The sequence below is a fragment of the Sceloporus occidentalis genome, unplaced genomic scaffold, assembly GCF_023333645.1.
Source record: "Sceloporus occidentalis isolate IW3139 unplaced genomic scaffold, rSceOcc1.0.p SCAF_238, whole genome shotgun sequence".
NCBI classification, from domain to species: domain Eukaryota; kingdom Metazoa; phylum Chordata; class Lepidosauria; order Squamata; family Phrynosomatidae; genus Sceloporus; species Sceloporus occidentalis.
This window is the reverse complement of record NW_028317218.1, coordinates 327,502-355,449: the sequence shown is the minus strand read 5'-3', so window position 1 is coordinate 355,449 and position 27,948 is coordinate 327,502. Positions and strand designations below refer to the sequence as shown.

Below are 27,948 nucleotides of genomic sequence, written 5' to 3'. Positions count from 1 at the left end.
TATTATTATTTTTATTATTATTAAATATAATATAATAATAACAATAATAAGGATACATGTTATTCTAGACCTACCACCCCCAAATGTGTAAAAGACAAGGTCCATACGAAGTCATTGGCAAACGTGTATGGAGGAATTACATAACAAATGGTCTGGTCTGGCTTCTGTATGGGCAGTGTGTGCACGCGCGATCACCTACTACCAAGTGGCCCAGAGGTCTGTGGCCAGTTGTACGCGCAAAGAAGCACGTGGCTGCGTGACTTACTCGTTTAATAAGGGCATCGACGTTCTCCTCTTGCTCTTTTGTACCATGTTAGCCTGGTTCCTTAGAGATATCCGGATGAGGGAGGGAGCGAGCCGGCAAGGCTCCCCATCTACCTGCATGGGGATGGCCTTGTACGTTAGCAGAGTCACTTCCCTGCATTGGTGAAGCCTCTCGCCGTGGCCACCTACCTGGAGGGCAGCCTGAAAGGAAAGAGAAAAATTACTGCGGGCATTCTTTAATATCAGTCTAATTTAACTCCTCCCCCCAGCCGCTTCGATTGAAAGCAAGGAGCATACTCCAGTACACTTCTTGCACATGCTCACTGGAACTCCCATTCTGAGCACATTCAGAGGGTCTCCAAATGAAAACGAAGCGGGGAGCTTAAAATTTTCTTTTGAATTTTGTTTTACGCACTCTCTATCACCCCTCACACACTCTCAATGTCTCCCTGACTTCTTCTTCTCCCTGTTCTCCTCTTCTTCATTATTCCTTTTTTTCCGGCAATCTGCTTCTCCCAGTGATCCGCTGCATTACCCTCGCCTCCCGGAGCTCTTCCGTATCAGGGTGGAGCCTCTGCGTGCACCACAGTGACAGCCTCTGCCCTGATTGGAGGAATGAGGGAGGGGCTGTCCCTGTGAAGCGTGCCAAGGATCCGCCCTGAAGCGCTCCCATGTGGCCAGAATAATGGAGTCGGGACTATGGAGAAAGAGAACGGATCACCGGGAGCAGAAAGAAGAATGAAGAAGCGGAAGAAGACGAGTGCGAGAAGCAGAGCGGTGGGGTCACCGAAGTGGTTGGTGGAGAAGATATATATATATATCGAAGTGTATAACGGACTCACCAGCGAGGCCATTGTGAAACCGATGACCTCAATATAACCGTCATCGTGGCGTTGAGGTTCGAAGTCTCTGTGGTCACTTGGATTGCCCCAGGGGATTGTGCCAGCACAGTACCTGCGGTCAAGAACGGATACAAGTCATTACAGACCGAGGGGGCAGCAAATGGGATCAAGCGGTGGCAGCAACCGAAATCCCCAAAAGTATGAGGGGGGTGGGAAATTGCCAAATATTAGAATTTTGGTCACGGCCACTCGCCTCTCACAGAGCCCGCGGAAGAAGCTTCGTTACAAGCCATTCTCCGTAGCCGTGATATAAAAATACTCTTGGTTATGTATTATTTATTGTTTTATATAGCGCCATCCTTTTCCACAGCGCTGTACAATGCAATAAAGCCTCCTTCATCTTACAAAATGCTGCAGCCCTGGACACCGAGCTCCAGAGAACGCGGGGAGCGAGAAAAAGAATCAGGTTACAATTTTCTTGCTTCGTAGCTGGAGACGCGACGCACAAAAATCCCCAATCTGAGCTTTCCTTACAAAAAATATTACGCGCAGTATCAATATATATATATATTTTTGGCAAAACAAAAAGATGCCCGAGGGACGCAATACAGAGGCAGCCAATAAATCCGCCGGCCCGTTTCTCCACATGGAAATCGTTATCTCCGCCGCGCAGCCACCTACCTGGGGATGTTTAAGAAGACAATGCACTGAAATTTGAGTTCCTGGATCTTGGGAGTCAGGTCGGTGCCGTCACACTGCGAGATAAAAAGCCATTTACAAGGAGGGGTAGCGGAGACGTTGAAATAGTATAATTAACCCGACAATATGCAAAAACAACTACTTCCGCTAGCCACAACCCTCAACAAAGGTGCCCTGATTTGCACACCTTTATGTAATGCAATGGGGATGTAAGATAAGACCGCGTGCAGCCCCTGTATACGAATAAAAGGAAAGACCCCCAAGAATGTTGTCCGATACTCACCACGACCTTCACGTGTTTGGATAAATCTCTGGAGCTTCTTTGCAAAAAGTCAGAGAAAGCAGCCTGCAAAATATATCACATATCGGTGAGAAGGGGGCTTCGCGCCGCGCCGATGTATCAAGTATCTCCGAGCGCCGCAAGGGTTAACAGGCGGAATACCCGAAACGCCTTCTATCGGCCTTGTTGTTGGGGAAAGCGGTCTGTTTTAATAACCTTGTTTCGGTTCGACTGGAAGGTTTGTGATGTTCCCGAGGACAGAAAGCACGTCGGGGACTTCTGTGCCGTCCCGGAATGTTTATGGTCATGTTTACCGCACCGGCAATAAAGATCATACAGCAAATCCCCCTCTGCTAATTTACTATAAATCACCTATCCAGTGCCAAGTAACCGGCAATAAATCAGGGAGCCGCTTCCTCCACCGCAGTCTGCCAAAAGGGATTTACTCGGAAAGGATGGACAGTCGGAAGCCCCCCAGGGAATTTACCCCACTCACTACTAGATCAGTAGTTATGGAGGCAATTTAAAGGGACGCTCCACCGCTCCACCAATAGCTGAGAGATCCCTTTAAATGTATTTGGTGTCCCCCTTGCAGATACATGGGGTCATTCTACGTAACCCCCCCAGACCGTCCAAACACAGGCTGGTGGGGATTTTTATTGTGCTTTAATTTTTTTATTTTAGACTTAAGGTGCTTTCACGGGACGATGTGGCGAGAAATATACGAAGGGACAGAAGCTTCAATCTGATCAACCTGTGAAGGAAGGACAGATCCACCTTTATCTTTCCTCCTCAATGCCCCTCTTTCCTCCGCCCATGCCCCTCTTTCCTCCGCCTATGCCCCTCTTAACTCACCCCATGCCCCTCTTTCCTCTCCCTATGTCCCTCTTTCCTCTTTTGTGCCCCTCTTTCCTCCGGGTTGGCCGGGTATGAGGGTCTCGCAGGGTTGCGTAGCACTTACCCCTGCATAGAACATCTTATTACGAAACCGACTGTTGAATTTCTCTGGATTTGCTTCTGCAATCAGAAAGAGAACATTTTACTGAAATTGATCCAAGTCTCTGCCAAAGCGGGAGATATAATGGAATTTATCTTACGGAATAAATATTGGATTAATTACACCGCGGTGCATGACTCACGGAGCTCACACCTGTACCTAGGAACTTTCAAAGTAGTTTAAACTGGAGACTAAAATACCGTATTGTCCCAATTATACCCCCCCCTTTAGTTTGGTGCCTTTTAAAAGAAATTAATTTGTTTACACTTTTTTTTTCACTCACTCTTTCACAATCTCTCTCTCTCACACTCTCTCTCAATGTCTTGCTACCTTCTCCATGTCCGGTCTCCTTTTCCACTTCTTCTCTTGCCTCTTCTTGTTCTTCTGTCTTCTTTCTTTGTCCGCTTCTTCCTGGTATCAGCTCCATTGACCAGGCCTCCCAAAGTGCTTCTTCAAAGGGGCGGGGCCTCCGCAGTGGCTCCACCCTTTTACAGAAGTACTCCAACAAGCCAGAATAACGCAGAAGGATTCACAGAGAAACAGAAGCTTTTCTGGACCTCTCTCCGCGAATCCATCTGCATTATTATGGCTTCTCTGAGACCTTCCGCAAAAGGGCGGAGCTACAGCGCAGACCGCAGGGACAGCCTCTCCCCCCCCCGTCAGTCCAATCAGGGGGAGGAGAGTGTTTGCGCGGAGACTCCGCCCTTTTGCGGAAGTGCTCCGGGAGGCCTGGTCAACGGAGCTGATTCCAGGGGAGAAGCGGATGAACAAAGAAGACAGAAGAACAAGAAGAAGCGGAGACAGCGCAGGAGAGGCAAAAACAAACCACTCGCCATCCTGAATATCTAAACCCTGATTATAGGCATCCTATCATCAGGACAATACGGTATTACCCTTTTAATAGCCCATTACGGTATAAATATATATATATATATATATTATATATATACCTCCACTACAAACCAGACTGGAAAGCAAAGTGTTGATGCGACATAAGAGTGAGCTGAGGACAGTATTATAATGGAACAGACCGGCTCCTCTGCGTTTCAGGGATTTCCAATCTCCCCTCGTTTATTGTCCCGTTGCGTCGGTTATTTTTTCCTTTCACTCATTGTAAGTGCCGCTTAAATCCGTCTTTTTTGCTTGCAAAGTAATTATGAGGCCATCAGCATATAAATAAGCAGATGATAGATTGAATACGGTGTTTTCGAAAAAATAATGTATTTGTAACCCTCGAGAGGGATGCAAGTCTGACGGCTAATATAAGGGAGGGGCTCGAGGTCTGCAAGGAACAATAAATCACGCCGGAAACGCGTTACATTCAAAGAAATACTTCTAAAGAAAACTTCTAAGCAAATTAGGGGTAACCAACCCGTGTTTTATATTGATTTCGATGAAATAAACCTATTTTTTGTTTGCAGGTAAAAGAGCCATCATCTAGGAGGATTCGGCAGAAGCTGGATTTAAAGGGAGCAACGCTAGAGATAACCTAATGGGGAGGAATAACCATGCAGACTTTGTGAACAGGAAGGTAAGGTGACTGCTAGAGGTCTGCTTCTAATATATCTACACACTACCATTCCAAAGTTTGGGGTCACCCAATAGTTTTCATGGAAAACAAGGAGATTTCTAGCTGTAACATAATTACAAAAGGGTTTTCTAACCATCAATTAGCCTTTTAAACTTAAACTTGGATCAATGAACAGGAGTGATGGGAGTGATAAAGGGCCATTGGAACGCAGTAGTGATGGGAGTGATAAAGGGCCACTGGAACACAGGAGTGATGGGAGTGATAAAGGGCCACTGGAACACAGGAGTGATGGGAGTGATAAAGGGCCATTGGAACACAGGAGTGATGGGAGTGATAAAGGGCCATTGGAACACAGGAGTGATGGGAGTGATAAAGGGCCATTGGAACACAGGAGTGATGGGAGTGATAAAGGGCCATTGGAACACAGGAGTGATGGGAGTGATAAAGGGCCATTGGAACACAGGAGTGATGGGAGTGATAAAGGGCCGTTGGAACACAGGAGTGATGGGAGTGATAAAGGGCCGTTGGAACCCAGGAGTTTAATGGGGAAATGTGCTTTTCTTTTACATTTCGCAGTGACCCCAAACCTTTGAGCGGTAGTGTTAATGTGTTCATATAAATGCTATTTGCACAATTTGTTTCCCCTACCAGAGCGTCAGGATTTCTTTACATGAAATATAATTACCCCGGTGCCTCTGCGTGTCACCCTGTGAGGAACCCAACTTGGATCTGCCCCAAGACTATATGCTACTATATACTATAGAGCTATATGTGGACAGGTCTGACACGTATTCGTTGGCCTTTGCTTACCTCTGGATTCATGGAACTCCAGCGTTACGTGTGCATCGAACCCCAAACTGAAGTAGTTATTAAACACATTTAGTGGAAGCTGCAAGAAAGGGTAATTTTCAGTAATTGGTGATTAAAGCCGGGGGGGGGGGGGATAACAATTTAAATTCCAGAAGGCGCAAGAAAAACATTTCACTTCTTAGGTTTCAAATCTCGGTCCTCACAACTTTAAGAATCAGTTTCAAATATTAATATACATATAGTTTCAAATACATACTATATTTTACATAGAAAAAATACATTCCATAAGCAATAAATTCTGGTTTGCAATTATTTTGGTTATTTATAAATAAATATAATAAAAATAAATAAAATAATAAATATATATACTAAAAAATACACAATATATATCTGCATGTCTCAGAACTAGGCACACATCATTATTGGTGCATCTTAAACCCCTAGATTCACGGGCAGAGCATCTGACCTCTGACCTTATGTGTTCCATCATCTATCTCTTCGTGCAGCACGTCCGGATTCCGTTCCACGTGAAGGTTCCACCGGTCTAACTGCACGATGGTGCCGTCTTCGACGTGACACAGGATCTTTGAGACGGGTTCGTCCGTGTATCCCTGCCCGGGAAAAAGTTATAAGCATGTCAGTCAAGGTCCAGCCAACTCCGTGCCCCGTTAATGGTTTAACAATAAGATACTTAATACGTATAGTTTGGGCAACTAGACCCTCCGGAGCCTCGGACTCGATATGAGATCCTACGGCGACATCTAGTGTTCTTTTAGGGTATTACAACTAATTGTAACCAGAGTATACAGTGTTGCCATACCTAAAATAATAGTTTTCTGAATTGATTTACATTAAAAGTTCTATCTATACCTGCAAGCAGGACCAGCAAGCCAACCCATTCCACCAAAAGTTAAAGGTTTGATGGGATGGGGGGTTGAGGTACAATTTTTGACTATATATGGATGTCAAGGTTTCGGGGGCATTATTAGAATTGTTGGGGCTCTGGCAAAGGGATGCTGTTGTAAATATTTTTGGCTAGAAGAGACACCTACCCCTCCCCAGTTAAGGGTGCGAGCAAGGTCGTTCCCGGTCCCAAGCGGTAATACAGCTACTGGTGGCTGAGGGCTGAGTTGTAACTCATCCAAGACAGAGAGGATCCAGCCTACCTGCGAATGGGAAGAAGAGAAGAACTTAAATTGAGACAAAGCAGAAGGTGAGGAGGACAGAGGCGGCTTCTGTAATCAGCGTAGGGCAGATTAACAGAGAGAGAGGGAGCATCAAAGCACAGTGATTGGTTTACTGTTTGCAACATGTTATTGATTGTGTGAAAGGCTTAAAAGTCGAAAGGCTGATCATACCGTCCCATCACCACCACAGGCAAGAATACGTAGATTTGGCACTTTTCTATACAATTCCAATCTGAAATACAAAATAAATATTTTAAAAAAATAATAATCATAATAATAACTGTTTAAGCTATTTTTATTTATTCACTTATAAAGTGCCTACTTATGAATCTGCTCCGTCCAAAACATGTGGGATGGCAAAAGAAGGGCTAAAAACAGATTTTTACTGTTTTCTGCTTTTTTAACAAATTTTACAAGTTTTCCTCCTAGCAGAAGCCAGGAGTTTCTTCTGCCTGAGCAGGTTGCATGGCATTTGGCTTCATTTCCTGTTGCATGTGATGATGTCATAGGGACTTACGCAGCCAACAGATTTTCCCAAGTATACTTGAAAATGCAATTGGCATTTTTTACTCAAAAAGTAAAAAAAAAAACATGCAGCATGCGAATTCTTTAACCTACAAGTTGGTTGTACTTTCTCCCCCCCCACACACCTTGCACATGGGACTGGGGTAAATCAGATAAATCTGGGGAGATTTAGTGCCTAAATATAACCCCTTGCCTCATTCCCGGCTCAGGAGGACAAAAAATATTTTCCAAATACCCTATGGGAGCCCAAATTCCTAGGGTGGGGAAAAGAGGAGGGCAGTCACCTCCTTGGTTGATATGGGGTTCTGGGGACCCCTGTTTGTTTTTTATTATTAATTTTATTGTTATTATTTGCTTATTGAGGGGGTGTCATTTTAATAAACAAAGACATAAAAGGTCTCATTGAACGTGCATGCCCTCGCCTGAAACATGTAAAATGTAAAGTCGCATGCCCTCGCATGCAACCTCAGTTGAGTTTGATCAGTAGAGTTAACCCAATTTCTTTAGTGAATAGAACCTATTGTTTTTGGCAGCAGTTTATGGTCAAATCAGTAGGCTGTGTATTTCGCTAACGTCACCTCTCAGTGGATCCTGGGAAACTTACGCTTCTTTTGGCCCCTCCTGGGAAAGGTCGAAGACCTGTCGTGGATTCAGGAACCACATAAATGTCTGAAGGACCTTTGTACCCTGTGCATGGACAGACGCGCTGTTAGACGCAGAAAGTTCTCACACTTGATACACTGTATTTATTGAGAACACTTTATGAAACAATTTGTTATCTTGTATCGCTCGGCCCTCACCTGATTCCCTCCACTTTTTGGGTTCACAAAGACCAGCAGAGGCTTCATGAGCGGGGAAGAAATAGGTTTTATGATAAAGGCTCTGCCTTTAATGTCCTGAAGAAGATGAAAAGAAACATCAGTCCTTGTGATCTGCCGTGCGCCCTGTTCCAAACACACAGCGCTGTTGCTTCGTGCAGTTATGCTGTTCTGCCACAAGGTGGGGCTGTTATATGAATGCACTTCAATTGTTTCCTAATCCCATGGAATCCTATTATATTAAAATACTAGAGAGCATGCGCAACATGGGATCCTGCACACTCAGAAACGTATAGATTTTACATATAACCACATCCATGTTAAGCAAGCAGACAAACAATTTAAAATCGTGAATGTCAGAGTCCTACCTCAAAGCCTTTTTTGCTGGCTTTTCTTTTAAATGATGTTCTTTTTTTCCTTTTACTGGAATTTTTTGCATTAACCTGTGAAGTAAAAAAAAAGAGAGAAATCTTCTGTTTAAAAGGACATTTTCACCTGTTCGAAACCACGCATGGAGTGTGTTCACAATGCTACAGCAGTAAACTTAACACTTTATAACCCGCATCGCGTGTGTGTCTGCCGGGGCTCACCTCCGGCACCGAGTATACTTACTGCGTTTTCCATAAGAGAAAAAAACTACTTTTTCCAGAATCTACAGGAAAAAAATATATACTTTTTCCATGGGACTTCCCGATCAAGAGACATAAAAACACTGTAGATTGTATATATATATATATATATATACATACATATACATACAATGCAACTTCCCCCAAAGGGTTAAAGCAGAAGAAAAATTACAGAGGTTTCCTGTTTAATACTTTAAAACCATTTTAGCAAAAAAAAACCAAACAAACAATATTCCCCTTCCTCGGCCCTGAAAGGGTTAATGCTGGCCATGTTGTAAAAGTTCACAATGCCCCCTATACGAGTTTATCAATAAAAGGACAGCAAGCAAGAGGGGGTCCGCGAGACACAGGCATGCGGAACGGCGCAAGCACGTTGTTGCATCAATCCATATGAATCCTTGTTGTCATTCTCGTAAAGTGGTCGCCCTCATCTACATAAAAGCATTAAATTATAAAAAAAAAATTTGTTCACCGACCCAGGAGGAGACTTTTGTGTTGCTGCTGACTTTTCCCATAAGTGGCCAGCAGTCATTCGGGAATTCTGACACTGATTCCCTGGAAATTTTAGGATTAAACTGGTTAATTTATTAGTTAAATTGTCACTTCTGTTTCTATGGTGATAGAATGTCCCCTGCCAATTGAGAGAAAGTATAAAGAATTAACCCTTTGGTTTCCAGCACTCGGGTGGGGTGGGCTGTTAATGGATCTATCCCCAGAATCCTTCATTTATTAACATGCTAAATGTCTTTCTGGAGTGTTCCAGAGCGTCAATCAAGGTAATTAAAGGGTTTCCCACCGTGATCACCGCTGAGAGCTGACCTTGGCATTATAACGTCTCTCTGTCTCCGCTGTAACTGTCCGTCACGTTGATGTCCGTGTGTCTCTTCTCTGTTGCGACTCCCTCCTTCTACTCTCCAATTGTCCGCAACTCTTTCTTCCATTCCAATGCCAATGTCTAAACCCAGTCCAACAAACTCTCACTCTCTCTCCTCCACTCCTCAACTCTCCTACTTACCAGCCTTTCCTCCAATCCTCCATTCTAAACCTCCCCTACTTTCTACACCACAATAATCACCTTTCTTTACCTCTCTCTTCCCCTCCTCAAACCTTAATCAGTCGTTGGTCTCGTCTTAGATTCAGGAGCCGTATGTCTATCTCATGTATGTTTGAATCCCCTTACTGTATTAGCCTCTACCATTTCTGCTAGGAGGCTGTTCCACTTATCTACCACTCTCTCAATCAGGTAAAACCTCCTTGCACTACATCTTAGCCTCTGATCCTCTCTTTTAGATGATGACCACTTGTTTTAACTCTCTTCTTCCTAATGATTTGGGGCTAAATTAGGATTGTGTCTACGGAACAGAACAGCCGAGATCAAGGAACGTTTGGGCACCGGGTTACTACAGACAAGCTGTGGGCGTTAGGAAGGGGTTTCCTACAATGCAACATTTATAGGACCACAGCAGCCCGAGGAATCAGTCCCAGTGGGGGGATCATGCGATACGGACACACCAAGGCCATACGTACGCTGCCGTGGCGGGTGGACGCAGGTGATCAGACCCTCGCAGACAGAGAGTAGCATGCAGTTACCTGAGGTTTCTTCACCTTAATGATCCAGCTTGGAGGGACTATGACAGCAGCGTGAGCCCCCAGCGAGCACGGCTCCTCTATGTGATGCAACAGGAAACAGGTCACCTTGTTGTGGAACTGAAAAGAGGAAGCCGGCGGTCAGGACGTACCCACCGAGATGAGACCCACGCGACCTCTCAAAAGTATGGGGTCACTCAGCTGTTTTCATGGAAAACAAGGACATTTCTGGCCGTAACATAATTACAAAAGGGTTTCTAACCATCAATTAGTCTTTTAAACTTAAATCATCGAACACAACGTGCCATTGGAACACAGGAGTGATGGGAGTGATAAAGGGCCATTGGAACACAGGAGTGATGGGAGTGATAAAGGGCCATTGGAAAACAGGAGTGATGGGAGTGATAAAGGGCCATTGGAAAACAGGAGTGATAGGAGTGATAAAGGGCCATTGGAACACAGGAGTGATGGGAGTGATAAAGGGCCATTGGAAAACAGGAGTGATGGGAGTGATAAAGGGCCATTGGAAAACAGGAGTGATGGGAGTGATAAAGGGCCATTGGAAAACAGGAGTGATGGGAGTGATATGAAGAGATTCCATTAAAAATCAGCCGTTTCCAGCTACAATAGTCATTTACGTCATTAACCCCGTCTGCGCTGGATTTCTGATCCATTTCATGTTATTTTAATGGGGAAAAAATCTGTTTTTCTTTCAAAACCAAGTGACCCCACACTTTTGAACCTTAGCGTTTAACAAAACGTGGAATGAAATACGAAACGGAATAAGCAGAATACTTCCCACCCAGTGATCCCTCTAAGGTGGAAAGTCCAGAGCTGCTAAGACAACAGGAAAAGATAATACATTCCCTCACTGTATTAGCCACTACCACTTTGACTGGGAAGCTGTTCCACTTATCTACCACCCTCTCACTACAGTAAAACATAAAAAATAATACGGACGCAGACCATTCCAAATTTTTTCATAACAAAGCAACACAAATCAGAAATGCTCAGTAAGGTTGCATTTGGCAAATGAGTAACTATCCCCGGCGCTGCGTAGAGATTAAAGAATGGCTTTAAGAAGCAGGATTTCTGTAGCGTGCGGGAACCTACAATAAACCCTATAATTATAGCGAACGAGGACTGTGTGGGAATGTATATACGGTGCGTGTTCATGTTTATATGACTAATGGCCCATACGAGTAAGCGCTGACACTATCATTACCCGGCACAGCTCGGAGTAATTCCTGGTTGCAGCGTTGCCCCTCCTGTGCGCTGTCTGTACGGCCCGCCGATCTCCAGAAACCTGATACTAATAATCCTGCTTTAATACCAAATATTTCACAGCTTTGGTATCTCTTGTCTTTAAAAGACACTTTAAGGTACGAAGGGCTTAACGCACCTTAGCGCAAAGGTATTTTGTTAACATTAAAGCCGCTAGATGCAGGTGATACCTGCAGTAAGCGTCACGGAGAGTGCAGAGATCATCTGACTAGATCATTTAATTCTGAACATAGCACAGAGGAGGAGAGACACACAAATCCTGCAGTGGTGTGGGCAGGGGCACAAGCAGGCTGTTTGGGGGCACTGGCAAGCTGTTTGGGGACAAATATGGCACAGGCAGATCGTTTGGGGGCAAAGAAGGCACAGGGAATCTGCGTGGGGGACACAATTGACACAGACAAGCTGTTTGTGGCACTGGCAAGCTGTTGGGATAAAAGGTGGCACAGGCAGGCTGTTTGGGGGCCACTGACAATTTGTTTGCGGTCAAATATGGCACAGGCAGGCTGTTTTGGGAACAAAGATGGCACAGGCAGGTTGTTTGAGGACTAAGATTTCACTGATAAGATGTTCAGGGGCAAATGTGGCACATGTTGCTTGGTGAAGTTGGGGGCCTGGGGCAATTTACATACTGGGGCCCTGTGGTTTCTAGTTATGCCCCTGCATCTATATATATATATATATATATATATATATATATATATATATATTAGTTATATATCCAATGGTGTTCCAATGCCAGACATTGAAAGCGCTCTCTGCCTCTGCATAAACCTCCTATTCTTCAAAACTGAAATGAATAGTAAATGAATTAATGTTACAAGGGTTTTTACCCAGTTTCCCCACTAATTCCACAGGCATTTTGGGGGGGGGGGGGGAATCAGTTCTTGACAACCTCTATTGGAGATAATCTGCCGAGCAGCACCTGAATAATCTTAGGTTTTTTTGTGTGTGTCCCAAGTTACTATGGAAATACGGCGGTGTTACTATGGATAGCTATCTCTGTATTAAAAATCCCTCTTCCTTACCGCCTGCTTGCACCAGGAACAGCTAATGGCCACGATCTCCTTACTGTGGAATGAAAACTTTTGCTGGAAACCCTGAAAAGTAAAGAGAGAGCAGAAACGGGAGGCGGAAAAAAATCAACAGCTAAACGAGGGACGCTAAAGGCAACATTCTGCTGTAATGAAAGACGCTGTTTAATATCTATTACAGGGGCGTCCAACCTGCGGCCCTCCAGCTGCTGCAGGACCACATCTCCCATAATGCTCTTTCAGCTAAGGGGCTGGCTGAGGAGGATGGGAGATGTAGTCCTCCAGAAGCTGGAGGGCCGCAGGTTGGACGTCCCTGATCTATTAGTTTCTATAATTTAAGAAAAAATGCAGGGAAATGTATCAGTGAGCAGTAGCACGTTTTCACCACTAGATGGCAGTAAGAAATCTATGCAGGGCACGGGGCATTTAAACAAAAGACCGAGTCAGGTTAAAGCCCTTACCCAGGCAGACCCGGAGGCCACCATTGTCATCAGTCATGTGATATTTTGGGTGACTTTCCTGACTCAATCACCACACTCAGCTGATGCTTTATGGGAATGCTAATGAAGTCCGTCCTTCCATAGATTTTCATTAACCAATCAGTCTGGGTGGGTGATTAAGGCTGAGCCATTCTATTGTTCCCCACAGGCAGTATGATAAGGGGTCAGGGGGTTTGTCTAGAAGATTGGGGGTCAGATAACAGAGCGAGAACTCATACCAATGGCTAATATGCAGCTGCCTGAAAGCATTATATTATGGGGCCAAAACTACAACTGGAGCAAAAAAGAAAACAAAAAGCAAAACAATATTTTTAATCTGGGGCTAGTAAAAAATGGTAGGAGTTCTGTTTAATATAACAGTAATTGAAATAGAATTCGTCTTACCTTCCCACACTGTTTACACTTCCCCTCCTGCCGTCTGCGGTGCACCCAGTGATGTCTCACCAGATTCTGCTGGTTAGAACAACAAGAAAAATGTCTGACCTGAAGAAAAACCATCAGAGCTGGGGTCAGGGGTGAAATGCGTCGTCAGCAGCTTTGGTTACACACAAAAGTGATCTGAGGGGTAGGCCAGTGATTATCGAGACCAGAAAAGCCCATCGCAACTTAAATATATATATATATCAAATTCTGGCTCCTGATATTGCTACATAAATTCATATTAATCGTCTGTTTGTGGCAGCCGCGTTATAATGCGTCCCTGGTGCGTTTCACAACGGATCATCCGAAAATAAAGAAGTTGTGCAATCATATAGATCGGTAATACCCGATCATGGATTAAATACATACAGCACATGTATATTGTATATATATATATATATTACTTATAATATAAAACATGATATAACTATATATTATATAAATATAATATATATAATAAATGAAGATGAATTACTTTTATACTGAAGAAAACGAAGCTCATGATGCGGAAAAAAAAGATTTTTTTCCATGGGGCGGTAAATATTTCGTTTTTCTGTCATCTCATGGAAATAGACTTCACCCACTTCTAAGTTAATACGTGGGCTCATTTTATGATTTTTTTTGGGGGGGGGGGTATCAAAAGCTAGAAATGTTCATTTGTGTTTTCCGCTCGATTTAGTATATATATATATATATCACTGCATTTTGTAAAATATGTAGGTTCGCCCCAGTCTGGCACCGCATTCCCCACCCCGGCAGACAACGCTGTCGGCGTACACTTACCTCTCTTGGGGCCCTGGAAGTTCCGTCGCGAAATGTGGGCTTGCATCTAAAATTAATCTGGAGTTTAAACAGAGAAATGGAAATTAGGACATCTAATTATAACTGGTTTCTTATTAAACTTTTCTAATTGTAAAAACATAAAGGCGAAGAACCCGTTTTTGTTTTCCATGTTTAGGTTACGTTTTCCTGCACTGCCTATCCTAGTCAGAGCAGCCGTTCTACTGTGTTTCCAAATGCATAAAGGAGTGTTTTACAATGTGTAACAAGTTAACTATAAAATAAAATATGCTATGAAATGGGTGTTTGTGAACATAAACTAGGGTTCAAAAGTTTGGGGTCACTCAGCAGTTTTCATGGAAAACAAGGACATTTCTGGCTGTGACATAATTGCAAAAAGGGTTTTCTAACCATCAATCAGCCTTTTAAACTTAAACTTGGATCAGCGAACACAGGAGTGATGGGAGTGATAAAGGGCCATTGGAACACAGGAGTGATGGGAGTGATAAAGGGCCATTGGAACACAGGAGTGATGGGAGTGATAAAGGGCCATTGGAACACAGGAGTGATGGGAGTGATAAAGGGCCATTGGAACACAGGAGTGATGGGAGTGATAAAGGGCCATTGGGACACAGGAGTGATGGGAGTGATAAAGGGCCATTGGAACACAGGAGTGATGGGAGTGATAAAGGGCCATTGGGACACAGGAGTGATGGGAGTGATAAAGGGCCATTGGAACACAGGAGTGATGGGAGTGATAAAGGGCCATTGGGACACAGGAGCTGTCATTTACAGCATTAACCCTGTCTGCGCTGGATTTCATATCCATTTCATCTTATATGAATGTGCCAAATTTGTGTTTCTGTCAAAAATAAGGACATTTCTAAATGACCCCAAACGGTGGTGTAGATTTTGAAAAAGAACACTGTCTTGATTAACGCTGGTGGGGGATTTATCTCAGGTTACGTGCTGATTAAGAGAAAGTTTATCATGGAAATAGATCAAAAGGGACACCGAGTGAAATTCCCCCCTCTGGCCAGCAGGTGGCAGCCTCCTACCTTTTCTAGTTGCTCCATGCAGGCTACGTGAACCAGTATTTTGCAGGCGGCGCACTTTCTCCGCACGGCAGATTTCTGGAAAAGTTTGAAAATAAATTGTTAAGAGTATGAAATGTACGGCATTTTGTGCTATAACTTACTTATTTGTTGACATTTACTTAAAATGAAACATTGGGCTCTGCAGAGCTGTTAAAACTTCTTGTATTTCCGACGTGTAGCTACCAAGCTAGCATGTTTTTGGCATGATGGGGTGTGCATAGAAAAACATACCAAGTGTTAATAGCCCTGGAGACTCTTAGAACCTGCCGGCAGGTCGGCCTCATTCGGCCCCCGTCTAGTCGCCCGTTTCCCTTGCTGTAAAGACTAAAACCTTAATCAGTCATTGGCCTCGTCTTAGATTCAGGAGCCGTATGTCTATCCCATTAGTATTCAAAATATTGTTAAGTATACTGTCACTTTAAGCTCATTCATGTGATATTTTGGATAACTTTCCCGGCTCAAACACCACACTGAGCTGATGCTTTATGGCGATGCTAATGAAGTCCGTTCCTCCATAGACTTTCATTAGTTAGAGAGTCTGTCTGAGTGGTTAAGACTGAGCCAATCTATGCTCCCCACAGGCAGTATGATAAGGAGTCGAGGTGTTTAGTAGATCGGGGCTCAGATAACAGAGCGAGAATCATACAAATGGCTGATATGCAGCTGCCTGAAAACTTTATATTATGGGGCAAAAACTACAACTGGTTTAAAAAAGAAAACACAATATTTTTTAAAACTTTTATTTAATCTGATATTAGTTCCCCTTTAAGAGTTTGGTGTGAAGAGGCAGACATGAGGCTTATTGGTACTATATTAGAATGATTAAAGAACACGGACCAGAAATACTAATAAATATAAAAAAGTTTTTTCCCCTTGCAGATGACTTTGTTGCTGTCAGGAGACAGCTTGCGTGGCTTAACATGTAGTCGCAGTCTCCCTGTGGTCAGCTGGTGACACAGGACACGTTGACACGGCGCCCCAGCCTTTCTGCTCCTGTCCACTAACATGATACGGAATGGCAGGCCGTATCCCTAGAGGGAGAGGACCGAACTCACGCACACTAATTCTTCTCCATGGCAACTCACGTTACCGTGGCAACAGCCTAAAAAAACCTGTGCCGCTCTGTACCGGGGGGCTAATCATTCCATACACTTAATAAAGGGCATGAGAAGAGAAGGGGGACGCTTAATGGGGACAGTGGACAGGACAGCTGGGTTCAGGATTCATCCAAAAATACATCTGATATGATACTCAGGAGACCGGTGAGCTTAGGGTTAAATTAGCCAGGGGTCTTTTTAGTATTAGCGGGATTCTGTTTGCTAAATAGCGAGTAACCGTGTCTCCGAAATTCTAGAACGTAATAATATCATGTTTGGTTACTTAAAGGGACACTCAATATATATATTCATCTATATCCCCTTTAATGCATTTGATTGCTGCACGGTCCCTTTAAATGTTCGTGCGATCCCTTTTGCAGATTTATCTCACCTCCCAACCTTCTATTAAAACTTATTCAAGGAAGTTTATTTCCTATTAAGAATCTTTATTTAGAGATCAGGGTGGATGTGAGTCTCTATAGCATGGCCTCTGTGTAAAAGCTCTGCGGAAGCAAAGTCATAAAGCGGGATCTACGGTGTTATGTTTAGCAGAATGTACGCATTCATCGCAAGATTAGCTAAAAGCAAAGTATCTCCTCCATGCCAGACAGCATTTACACTACCGTTTAAAAGATTGGGGTCACAAATTTCCTTGTTTTTGAAAGAAAAGCAGATTTTGTCCATTAAAATAACATGAAATGGATCAGAAATCCAGCGCAGACGGGGTTAATGACGTAAATGACTATTGTAGCTGGAAACGGCTGATTTTTAATGGAATCTCTTCAGGCTTACAGAGGCCCTTTATCACTCCCATCACTCCTGTGTTCCAATGGCCCTTTATCACTCCCATCACTCCTGTGTTCCAATGGGCCTTTATCACTCCCATCACTCCTGTGTTCCAATGGGCCTTTATCACTCCCATCACTCCTGTGTTCCAATGGCCCTTTATCACTCCCATCACTCCTGTGTTCCAATGGCCCTTTATCACTCCCATCACTCCTGTCTTCCAACGGCCCTTTATCACTCCCATTACTCCTGTGTTCCAATGGCCCTTTATCACTCCCATCACTCCTGTGTTCCAATAGCCCTTTATCACTCCCATCACTCCTGTGTTCCAATGGCACGTTGTGTTCGCCGATCGAAGTTTAAGTTTAAAAGGCTAATTGACGTTTAGAAACCCTTCTGCGATTATAAATGTTACAGCCACAAATTTCACTGTTTTCGAAGAAAACAGCCGAGTGACCCCAAACTTTTGAACAACAGAGTATATGGAACATTTTTATTTTCTTAATTAAATGACTTTTTTGGCGCGGGTACCCACCGAGAATTTGACTTGGCAGTTTTCCTCTCCAAGGTAACATAGATCTCCAGACACATTTGTTTCTTGCCAAAGGTGTTCTCCGTTGACAGCGTTCTCCTGCACAGAAGACAGAGTCGGGCGGTTATCTGATGTCATTTGTCACAACGTAACACGGAGATTCGCCGTATTCTACACGGAATCAGACAGCGCAATCACACCTGAACAGCAAATTCCTGCATCCTTCAGAACTTTTACTTGGCCCAAAGGGATGCGCTCTAACACATATGATAGCTGAGAACCCACCCCCCCTTTGCAAACCCCCCCTTATTCTTACTGTCAATCAGCTCCAGCACTGGCTCGGCAAATGGTGCAAGGGGGTTTCTAACAAGACCCCCACCCCCAATGCGTTGAAAGTGCTCCCATTGATTTGAAAGGGAGCTCTTTCCCATCACTGATTGGCTGCTTCTAACGTCGGACGGCGGAATGCCGTTAATGAATGAAGGCAAGCAATGAATGAATATGGAGCCACTTATACTTTTATACTCATAAACAATGTTTCAATGTAGTTATTGTGTTTTAAAATTGTTTCCATTTAGTTGGATCCGATACAATATAACCTAAGCCTGTTCCTTAAACACACTTTTGTTCGGATTCTGACATGTGAACGCTGGCGTTAACCGTGTCGTGACGTAAGGCTAGTCGTACAAAGCTGCTTTTAGTCCCGGGATTATTCCCAAGGCTTTTGCTCCCGCTTTAAGCTGCGCATGCAGAGGTAAGGGAGACACGTACACTCCAGTCCAGGGTGGTGCGAGGTTCTTTGAGAGGTCCGTTGGAGATGGTCAGGCTGGGGCAGTGCACAGGAGCCAGATGCTGAAGGCCAGAGCGGGAGATTGCCTTCCTAAAAAGAGAGAGGGAAAGACAGTAAGAACAATGGAGATCAAGATCTAGAGCACGAGTATTGTATCCAGGGCCATTCACAACCCCCGTCCCCCTGCCCCGTCTGATGCCCCCTCCGTGTCACCAATGCCACCCAAGTCAAGTTGTATCTATGACCATTGACCAAGTTGGGCTTTGGTGTCTTCTGATGCGATCGAATTATCCGGAGTTCCCTGTGTAATGTGACTGCTTTATCTTTCGGGGGAATCCCGTGATTACAAACCTGATTAAAATTCACAGAAATATGTAAAGGAGGTGAATCAGATAACGAGCGTTTCTCCTGGCTGTCACCACCGCTGTCACCATACGTGACGCATCTGTATCAGCGATGTGTCCTCCATCTCCAGAATGTCCCATATCTTCTGCTAGCTACTTACCCCCCATGTGTGTTTGGACCTAGCTCCCCTTCTCCCAACTTACCCCTGGACATTAACCCTTGGTGATCCAGTTAGTTACCCCCCAATTGGTATCTCTTATGACCTTTGGAAGTAGCTGCTTCCAGCACTCTTCCACCGAAGTCCCTTCTAGCTCGTTACCTCTGAGTGTTCTTCATGATATCACTCATGCTCATAAACAAGACTTCTCAAGGATTGCCCCAATAATTTGGAATGCCCCACCTTGGGTTATCAGTCTCCCTCCTTGCCCCAAGTCCTTAAAATTTTCCGTAAGGCCCACTTCTTCAGAGAAACTGATCAACCAAACTACCACCTGCCTCTGCTTTATCTTCCCGAGCCTCACTCCTGCTATCAGGTGCCCCCCACCATAGCTTCTTAATCTATAAGTATTTAATGATATGAAAGGTTTTTTACGCCGGGATACAGGTCTGTGGTTGGTTCACCTCTTGTGTTATATACCCCGACCTGCATCTAGATTGTAAGCTCCTTTGAACAGGGCCCTCCTCACCTTTTGCTTCTGTAAGTCAAAATTGTTTTGTGATGCGCTACTTGTTATGTCCTGTTTACATGTTGTACAGAGCCGTGGAATATGACAGCGCTATAGAGATCACTAAATAATAATAACATTATAATACTGCCCTAGATAGTTACCCCTGAGTGTTAGCTCCTATGCCTAAATTACACCATCGTCAATCTACAGGTTAGACATTTTTTATCTATAAAGTTCTAGGTTATTGGTACAATGATATCATTTTTAAAAATATATATATATAGTTTCACTTGGCATTCGAAAACAGAATTATATACTTATTTGATGTTTCCATGGAAACAAAAGGACTTTTTAACTCATGAATATCTATGAGAAGATAAAAGTATTAGCAGAAATATCAACAAATATCAATTTCAATATCTCAAGTGATGCTAATGGACAGTTATGGATTGAAGGGGAAGGAGGTTCTGCCACGTAAGAGATCTCTGGCCAGAGAGGGTGGTAGATAAATGGAACAGCCTCCCAGAAGAAGTGGTAGATGGTAATACAGTGAGGGGATTAAACATGCATGGGATAGACATACGGCTCCTGAATCTAAGATGAGACCAACGACTGAGTAAGGTTTGAGTCTTTACAGCAGGAGAAACAGGCGACTAGACGGGGCCGAATAGGGCCGATCTGCCGGCAGGTTCTAGGTTTCTCTGTCTCCAGGGCTATTAACACTTGGTGTGTTTTTCTATGCAGACCCCATCATGCCAACAACATGCTAAGCTTGGTATATACGTGTCGGTAACATAAGGAGTTTAACTGCTAAGCGGAGAGATCCCAAAAATCAAATTTTTTTATTTTAAGTAAAATGTCAACTAATAAATAAAATAAATAACCTCCGTGAACTTCATTTACTTTTAACAAGCAAATCCTTTGACATAAGATTTCAGTGATGACATCATTACAAGTGAGAATCTGTAAATACACATTTTTCTCATTCCTTCAAACAGCCGGATTAACAGAAATGACTCATCTCAGTTTTCTCATGAGGTTTCCTCTGGTGGGATACGAGGTTTAACGATTGTGAAGAAGCAGACATATGGACGGATGTTTGGGGGGGGTAAACAGAATCCGTGCTTTTAGGTACATTTTGGGAATTTAGTTTTCTAAAGCGTCCGATGGGTTTAATTGGGTCAGAAATCAAAATCTCCTGGGTTAGTAAACACAACCATTTGCACACTCGCTTACATCTACTCACTAGATCGTCCTCTGAGGTCCCACTAGGCATGGACTGGGGATGACGAGGTAGTCCTGGCACTTTAAGGTCAGCGTCCCATGGACCACGCTACTCAAAAGGTAGCACCACCATCAACGGTGTTGTATACACAAACCTTCCGCACATGGTACATAGTATCAGTTCCTGGATACAGTGTAACAGGAACATTAACATTACTGCAGCTTGTACCGAATGTACGTCAGGGGCCGGCCCCATCGAGTAATGCACGGACGCATGCCAACGCGCGCAGGTTACTCAACCAGAGCTCTACGCACCTTGATAATCCGGACGTGTCTATTTCGCTGCCCGAACTGCAGCTGCTGGATGACCCTCGTCGGGAACGAAAGCGGTCGCCTCCACCGCCGTCAGAAGATGACGGTCCAGCCCGGTTTAGAAACTTATAATCCATCCATACCTCCCAGAGCAGATCTTCCAGGATGTGAACCTTTCCGGATCTCAGTGTCTGCCTCTTAATACTCTGGACGGCAAAACGCGGGTTTACTTTAACGGGAGCCGTGCTGGACTTCCTGCGTTTCTCCTCTTTTTTCTTGTTTGGGCATAACTGAGTGGACTCCCTAAGCTGCGTCAGTAACCCCAGCGATGGCGCCCCGACACCTGACTTGCGCCTGACCTTTGAAACCACCAGGCTTGGTCTTCTATCTTCATTAGGGAGCCTCGATTTCCTAAAATGACGTTGGAAAAAGTTCTCCATGGTGGCCAACAATCCCCTGCGCCGGAGCCACGCCGAAATCCTCCAGATTGCCTTTAAATCCTAAAGATTTCTAAAAAAAGCACATTTCATTTCCCCAAATCCCATCTACCGAGAAGAATAAGTAAAGTCCTACAAGCCCTTCTGGCCTCCAGAATCTAAACCTGTTCACTTTGGATTTCCTACCAGAAAGAAACGTCCGATGAAAGAGTCTTTACATTTTGTGTAATGTACGAAATAATTGGTAGTCGGGGTGGCCGCGTTCCAAAAGTACGTAAACTCCGATCAAATAAACAAAATGTCACTGGAGATTAAAACCATGCGGACGCCGAGCGGTTCCTAACAGAGCCGGCTGTGAAGAAGACAGATCCCGGCCTTGTCAATGAGAAATGTTATTACTCCGGCTAACACTTTAAACCTCTGCTACAGTATATGGAAATCCTTGGCTGACCCCGTGTTTACACAGAGAGGGGTAAGACTGCCCTTTCTAGCTTTTCTCTCAGGGGTGTGGGGGGCAAAAGCTAGGGATGAAATACGAAGGTCCCAAAGAAGTGGCAGAAAAGACATGCGCCAGTTGCTCAATAAGCTCTCGTGGTCTCCTGTGCCTTAGGAGTGAAATGTCATTGTATTTATTTATTTTTTTCATGCGAAACGCGTTTACCAAGTAGATAAAATAAGGTGGGGAAAAAACTGCCACTGTTTGCTAAATGGCGCGCAGTATTCTATGCCAATCAAAATATTGGAACGTTAAAAGATTAAGCAGAAGAGAAGAGTGAAACCTGCCTAAACCGCCATCCACCTCTGCTCGTTCCTTTGCGTCTGCTCTCCCCACTCCCTCCTAATTCTCGCGCTTCTTGCTCCTGTCCCGTTTTTAAGCTGAAAACTGAGCTGATTAAAAGGAAATATTCGGTAGCTTTTTCTATACGGGTTACAATGATAATCCGTTGGTGGTTTTTGGCAGCAGCCCAAAATTCATTAACCCTAACTGTACCAGGGCTCCGAATTATCGAAAGTCGCTCTAATAACAGAGAACTGTTTGCCAAAAATGACTATTACTTCCTGTTTTCTCTGAACGATAGAAAACGTTCACTTTTCTCCAAATTCTCGGCTTCCCGTCGGTATGCAAAATGTTTTACGTCTCCCTTAGCTTTTTATTTAAATGCACCTTTTTTTGTCCAGGTTTTTCCCAAAATTTTCCTAATTTCACTTATTCGTCAAAAATGTTAATTCTCAAGGAAAAATGGAAACATTCGAGATAAAAAATATTAATAAATAAGGATTTATATTACATGGCGGCTATACGTTATACTAAGAATAACTCCACTCTCGATTGTACGTTAAAATAAAGAATTAAAGGGGTTAAAGATGGCAAAGATTTAAGATTTTAGGGCCTAATACACAATATGGAGTAGATACACGGAGTGAAATCTGTGAATAAAGATTACTAGTAAATAAGGATTGTTTCGGAATGGAGGCAATAGTATTGAGAAGATAGAGGAGAACTTTGCAAGATCAGAGGACGAGCGAATGTATCCAGCTGGGGGTTTCTGCAGAAATCCAGAAACTGTCGCTAAAAAGTATCCAGGTTCCTGACCAGTGAGGCTTCCAGTACAGCCCAGTTAGAGGTTTCAAAGCAGCAGCTGGTTTCCAGTACACACCAGGAGAGCCCAGGACACTCCGGAACGTTGGCTCACCAAGAGATCCGGAATCCTTCGGTAACAGATGGCTTTGCTGCCTGGATCCAGAAGCCGTTCCTTCCTCTTCAACCCACAAGAAACCACGAAACCCAACCGACAGATTAGTGAAGTCTCATCGCTGAACCTGCCATGTTGAAGAAAAAAAAAAACCCCATAATCCAAGCGCCTTGGTTGGTAGTTTGGGGTTTTTAGGAGAATACAAGCAGAAATCCGAAGTCCTTGGAAGAGTTTGGCGTCACGGTTCTTCATGTGCTGCTTAAAAGGATGTGGGGTTGGGGGGGGGTCCTTATTCGAGTAGCTGGAAGTTCATCAAGAATGCTAAACCCTGGGACAAAGTATTTAAGAAGGAGGCTGCATGGGAAACCGTGTTCCTCCTGTGGATTTTATTCCTCCGAGTGGTTTCAGCTCCCCCCGTGACCCCTCGGAAGTTTTCTCAGGGTTTTAGCCGCAGCACATGTGAGCTCCCGAATGCTTCATTTTGTTTGTTTGTTTTCTCGCTGGAGAAAGAGGATTCTGGTATCCAACGGGGTCTAGAAACGGACCGTATATCGCGAAAAAAACGCTTCGGTTTCTGGAGGGGCGGTAATTTATGGGTTAAATAAGCCGATAAGAAGAAGTTTGTTTTTATCCTACGATCTCGACGTGAGGATGCCGGCAGTTCTGCTTTTATGAAATATCTTTGCCGTTTCCTCAAAATCCGTTGCGACGTTTAGTATGGTTTTTGAATAAAACCCAATTTTTGTTTTGTGGGGTTTTGTCCCCAATATAAAACTTGCGCGGCACAAGCGGATTAGGCAACCAAGATGAACCAGCCGGTCCCAAATTCTTCCAAAAGGCCTGGCCCGGCTTGGATTGGGAAAGCGGAGGGGTAATAGTATGGCTGTATAGTTGTGTGCGAGCGGCTAGAAAGAAGGCTCTGGTAAAGGTGAGGGCGTGATGATTGGATACAAGTTTGTGAGTGTGAGCTAACATGAGTGTGTATGTGTGTGTAAAAGAGAGAGAGAGTGTGTATGTGTGTGTGTGTAAGAGAGGTGGAGTGTGTATATGTGTGTGTAAGAGAGGTGGAATGTGTATGTGTGTGTATAAGCGAGGTGGAGTGTGTGTGTGTAAACGAGGTGGAGTGTGTATGTGTGTGTATAAGAGAGGTGGAGTGAGTGTGTGTGTAAGAAAGAGAGTGAGTATGTATGTGTGTAAGTGGGAGAGTGAGTGTGTATGTGTGTGAGGGAGGGGAGCGAGTGTGTGTGTAAGAGGGAGAGTGTGTAAGTGTGTGTGTGGAAAACAATCATCTATTCACAGGGTTACTGGTTTAAGTCCTGAGGCTCGTGACAGTGGGTAGTTATGGGAATGGGGGATAAGAGATACTGCACACAGTTTTCTGATCTTTCCCGGTCATTGAAAAAACATGGCTGAATTGCGTAAATATATGTGTGTGTGTGAGCTAGTGTTAGTGGGAGAGTGGATGTATATCTTAGTGTGCGTGAAAGCGTGTGTTAAGGTGAGTCATGTGTAAGTGAGTGGAGGGTACGGGGGCCACTTCACTTTAACACCCCCTCCGGGCCAGAAGGTGCCAGCCTTCCCCTGTCCACATCGCCACCAGCTGGTGCGGCCTTCTGTGCCGCGTGCCGGGTAGATAATCATTACCAGACTCCTCGCATCTCATACATCTGCTAAACTTCAGCCATCAGCTTCATTCACCCTTTCAGTGCCGAGGACAGAATGCCTGTAAGCTGAGCAGTCGGGGCGAAATAACTCATTATTAATAGAGCTTCATTTTTAAACCTCCAGACATAGCCCTCCGGGGGTTAAATTCCTGAGCCTATTTATATATATATACATACAGAAAGGAGGGCACAGCCCAAATAGCATTAAAGGCATACACATTCAGATTCCTGGGCTGCTGTTAAAATAATAATGACCGATAATTGCACAAAACAGAGCAAGAATTCATCTCATTCCCAGCAAATATCATTCATTCGTTATAACAAACATTTGGTTGCCGCCATTAGCGAGTCCCTGCGATAGAATCTTTGCGATGGGCTATTCAATTATTAACGCTTGGAAGAGTTTCGGGGTCAGATCATTCAGAGACCCCCCAGGCACGTTCATGATTTACACCCCGGGTGGTTCATCGTGTAAATTGCTACCGTTTGTAGAAATAATAGCTCCTTGAGGCAGTGATACAAAGTATCCGTGTCACCCGTTCACGGCTCACTACCTGCCGCTGACATCATCGAGGTAACAGAAGAAATGACCTAGATACTTGTAATCCATCTCATAGGTCATCGGCGATCGGGCTTTTTTTTTCTGCGAGATTACCAATATTCCTCCAAATTTTTGGCAAATGAAGTCAGTGGCTTTGTGGCGCGTGGAATCCCGGCCATGTTATTTGCCTCTCTGGGCAGCATAATTTAAGTTTTTTTTTTGTGTAGATCATTTAAGAAGAGCTTTTCATCGCTGCTCTCATTGGTCCGCATACTTTAGCCGTAAATTAGGGGCTGAACACTTAAAAGAAGCCCCTAAACTCTCTATTCCCCTCCTCCCGTCCTTTTGCCTGATGGAACTACACCTCTCAATGAAAGTAGGCAGAGAACCCAGTAAAGTGACCTTTAGCCATCCCCAAAAACTTATTCTAAACCCAAAACTTGTATTTTTTTATGTCCCATTTAACTCCTCCCCCCGGCCGTCTCTACTGACACCAGGAAGTGTTCATATGTACACTTCCTGTACATGCTCAGCAGCCCTCCTATTGAAGTAAGTGATTAAGAGGCCAATCACATGTATGCTAGCAAAGCATCAGTGTTCAGATAGAATACATGTGATTGGCAGATGCTTTTCCCATTCATATCAAAAGGAACTCAGCTCCCATTGACTAGAATGGGATTTTTACTGAGCATGTGCAAGAAGTGTACTGACGAATGCTTCCTGCTTCCAGTAGAGGGAGCTGGGGGCGGAGTTAAATAAGACAAGCATCCCATTTACTAATTGCAATGAAAATAGGTCTGGAGAGCAGAACACCCAGAGCATATAAAAATAAATTTAAAAATAATAAAATAAATATTTTCAGTTTTTCCCATTCCTCGGCTGCCAGTTGCACGAAAATAATTTTAAAATAATGTATTTTCACAACCTTTCCAAATCCTTCAAAAAACATGGAAACAGAGAGTGACGCATCAGACACGGTGCGGCCGAGAGTCCGGCGGCTGGGACTGCAGCATGAATAAGGACCGACACAACGGCGCGCTGTGCTCACAGAATCATTACAAGTAACGGAAATGTAAACATGGCCAGCGGAGCGAGAAGCTGCCCCGCCATACCGAGCAAACAACAAAGGCCTCTTTATATGTATAACTGACCCGATACATTCATTAGTGTGATAGAAACAGTTAAATATATAAAGGGATTTAACAAAGTACAGTGTATTTATGTAAAGATGTTTTTTTACTAACGGAGAGGGTTGTGGATTAGTAGAACAGCTTCCCAGTAGAAGTGGTAAAGCATAATACAGTAAGGGATTTAAACATGCATGGGATAGACATACGGCTCTTGAATCTAAGACGAGACCAACGACTGATTAAGGTTTGAGTCGTTACAGCAGGAGAAACGGGCGACTAGACGGGGGCCGAATGGGGCTGATCTGCCGAAAAACTCCATGTTATAAGTAAAGGGACCCTACGCTATAAAAGACACATCGCACGCCAACCCCAATCCCAGCTGCCGACACTCACCTACCTGACCGTCGGCTAGGGAAACACAGGGTGGAAACTACACTGACCCCCACTGATTATACATTGGGACAGTCCATACATATTATTATTATTATTATTATTATTATTGGTAATATTATTATTGTTGTAATTATTATTGTTATTATTGTTAGTATTATTATATTTGTTATTATTGCCACCGAAACACCCAGTCTGGAGGTAGAAGCCAAGAAACCCCCATCCTATGAAACCATGTATTTTGGCTGATGGGTAAAGCGGGTGTCCTTATGTCGCTGCTCGTCCAATCACAGGCTCACAAACCGCAGCTAGACCCAGCACCGAAGCCTTTGTTGGCTCTTCAGGGCGAGACCGCGGAACGCGTCAGCTTTTTTTGATCTAAACAGATGCTTCGAGCTATCTCTGTGATTGTGGCGAGCCGAGCTCCCGGTCATGTCCTGTCCTCTGTGATGATCTCAAAGTCCTAGAGGTTTTTTTTGACAATTCAAGTTTTATATATATATATTAACTCTTTCCCTTCTGGGTAGCCAGTCATAGGTCACTTATGCCGGTTATTAATGGGTGTTAATGCCGTTTGGGTGCCGGCTTTTAAATGGTTATTTTGAAGTCTACTGCGACGTACGAGGATCACAAACCTCAAAAGAAAGTTAACTGATAAAAGGAGGAAGAGGAATGGCAAGTACATACACTTTTATCCCCATTTCGCCCATTTTGCAGCGTTTCCATGGAAACAGGGTCTATCTCCTTTAACGTGCATGACATTAATAATCGGGTGCCGGAATTCGTACAAAAAAAAAAAAAAGGTCTGAATTGAAATTACATGCTAGGCTCCGTGTGCCGGGAATGGACAGGCCCCCTCGTTGAACACACTGGGATGGGGGGGCTGATAACCCTTTAATTGACAGAAAGTTGTTAGGTTATAAGGGCAAGGAATCAAGGCCCAAGGGGACTAATGCAGGGATACTAAGGGGCAATAAGCCTGGGTATTTAAATATGGAATTTTAGTTCCAGTATAAGTAGATTTAATTAGAGAAGAAAAAGCTCTCCTTATGGTCCA

At 44.0% G+C, this 27,948-nt stretch overlaps 1 protein-coding gene across 1 annotated transcript in view; it reads right to left on the bottom strand.

Moving 5' to 3' along the window:
* Positions 1 to 27,948, bottom strand: part of LOC149276456 (diacylglycerol kinase iota-like) — a 79,191-nt gene that overhangs the window by 24,252 nt on the left and 26,991 nt on the right. Inside the window, exons 3-21 of the mRNA XM_089503641.1 lie at positions 18,468 to 18,576; positions 17,700 to 17,795; positions 15,243 to 15,317; positions 14,188 to 14,244; positions 13,369 to 13,434; positions 12,479 to 12,550; positions 10,173 to 10,289; positions 8,322 to 8,396; positions 7,936 to 8,031; positions 7,740 to 7,822; positions 6,782 to 6,842; positions 6,476 to 6,589; positions 5,897 to 6,034; positions 5,424 to 5,502; positions 3,047 to 3,102; positions 2,089 to 2,151; positions 1,788 to 1,861; positions 1,107 to 1,218; positions 266 to 465 (exon numbers count right to left, since the gene is read on the bottom strand). Of these exons, the coding sequence (XP_089359767.1) occupies positions 266 to 465; positions 1,107 to 1,218; positions 1,788 to 1,861; positions 2,089 to 2,151; positions 3,047 to 3,102; positions 5,424 to 5,502; positions 5,897 to 6,034; positions 6,476 to 6,589; positions 6,782 to 6,842; positions 7,740 to 7,822; positions 7,936 to 8,031; positions 8,322 to 8,396; positions 10,173 to 10,289; positions 12,479 to 12,550; positions 13,369 to 13,434; positions 14,188 to 14,244; positions 15,243 to 15,317; positions 17,700 to 17,795; positions 18,468 to 18,576 (1,743 nt within the window). The remainder of the gene's footprint in view (positions 1 to 265; positions 466 to 1,106; positions 1,219 to 1,787; positions 1,862 to 2,088; positions 2,152 to 3,046; positions 3,103 to 5,423; positions 5,503 to 5,896; positions 6,035 to 6,475; positions 6,590 to 6,781; positions 6,843 to 7,739; positions 7,823 to 7,935; positions 8,032 to 8,321; positions 8,397 to 10,172; positions 10,290 to 12,478; positions 12,551 to 13,368; positions 13,435 to 14,187; positions 14,245 to 15,242; positions 15,318 to 17,699; positions 17,796 to 18,467; positions 18,577 to 27,948) is intronic.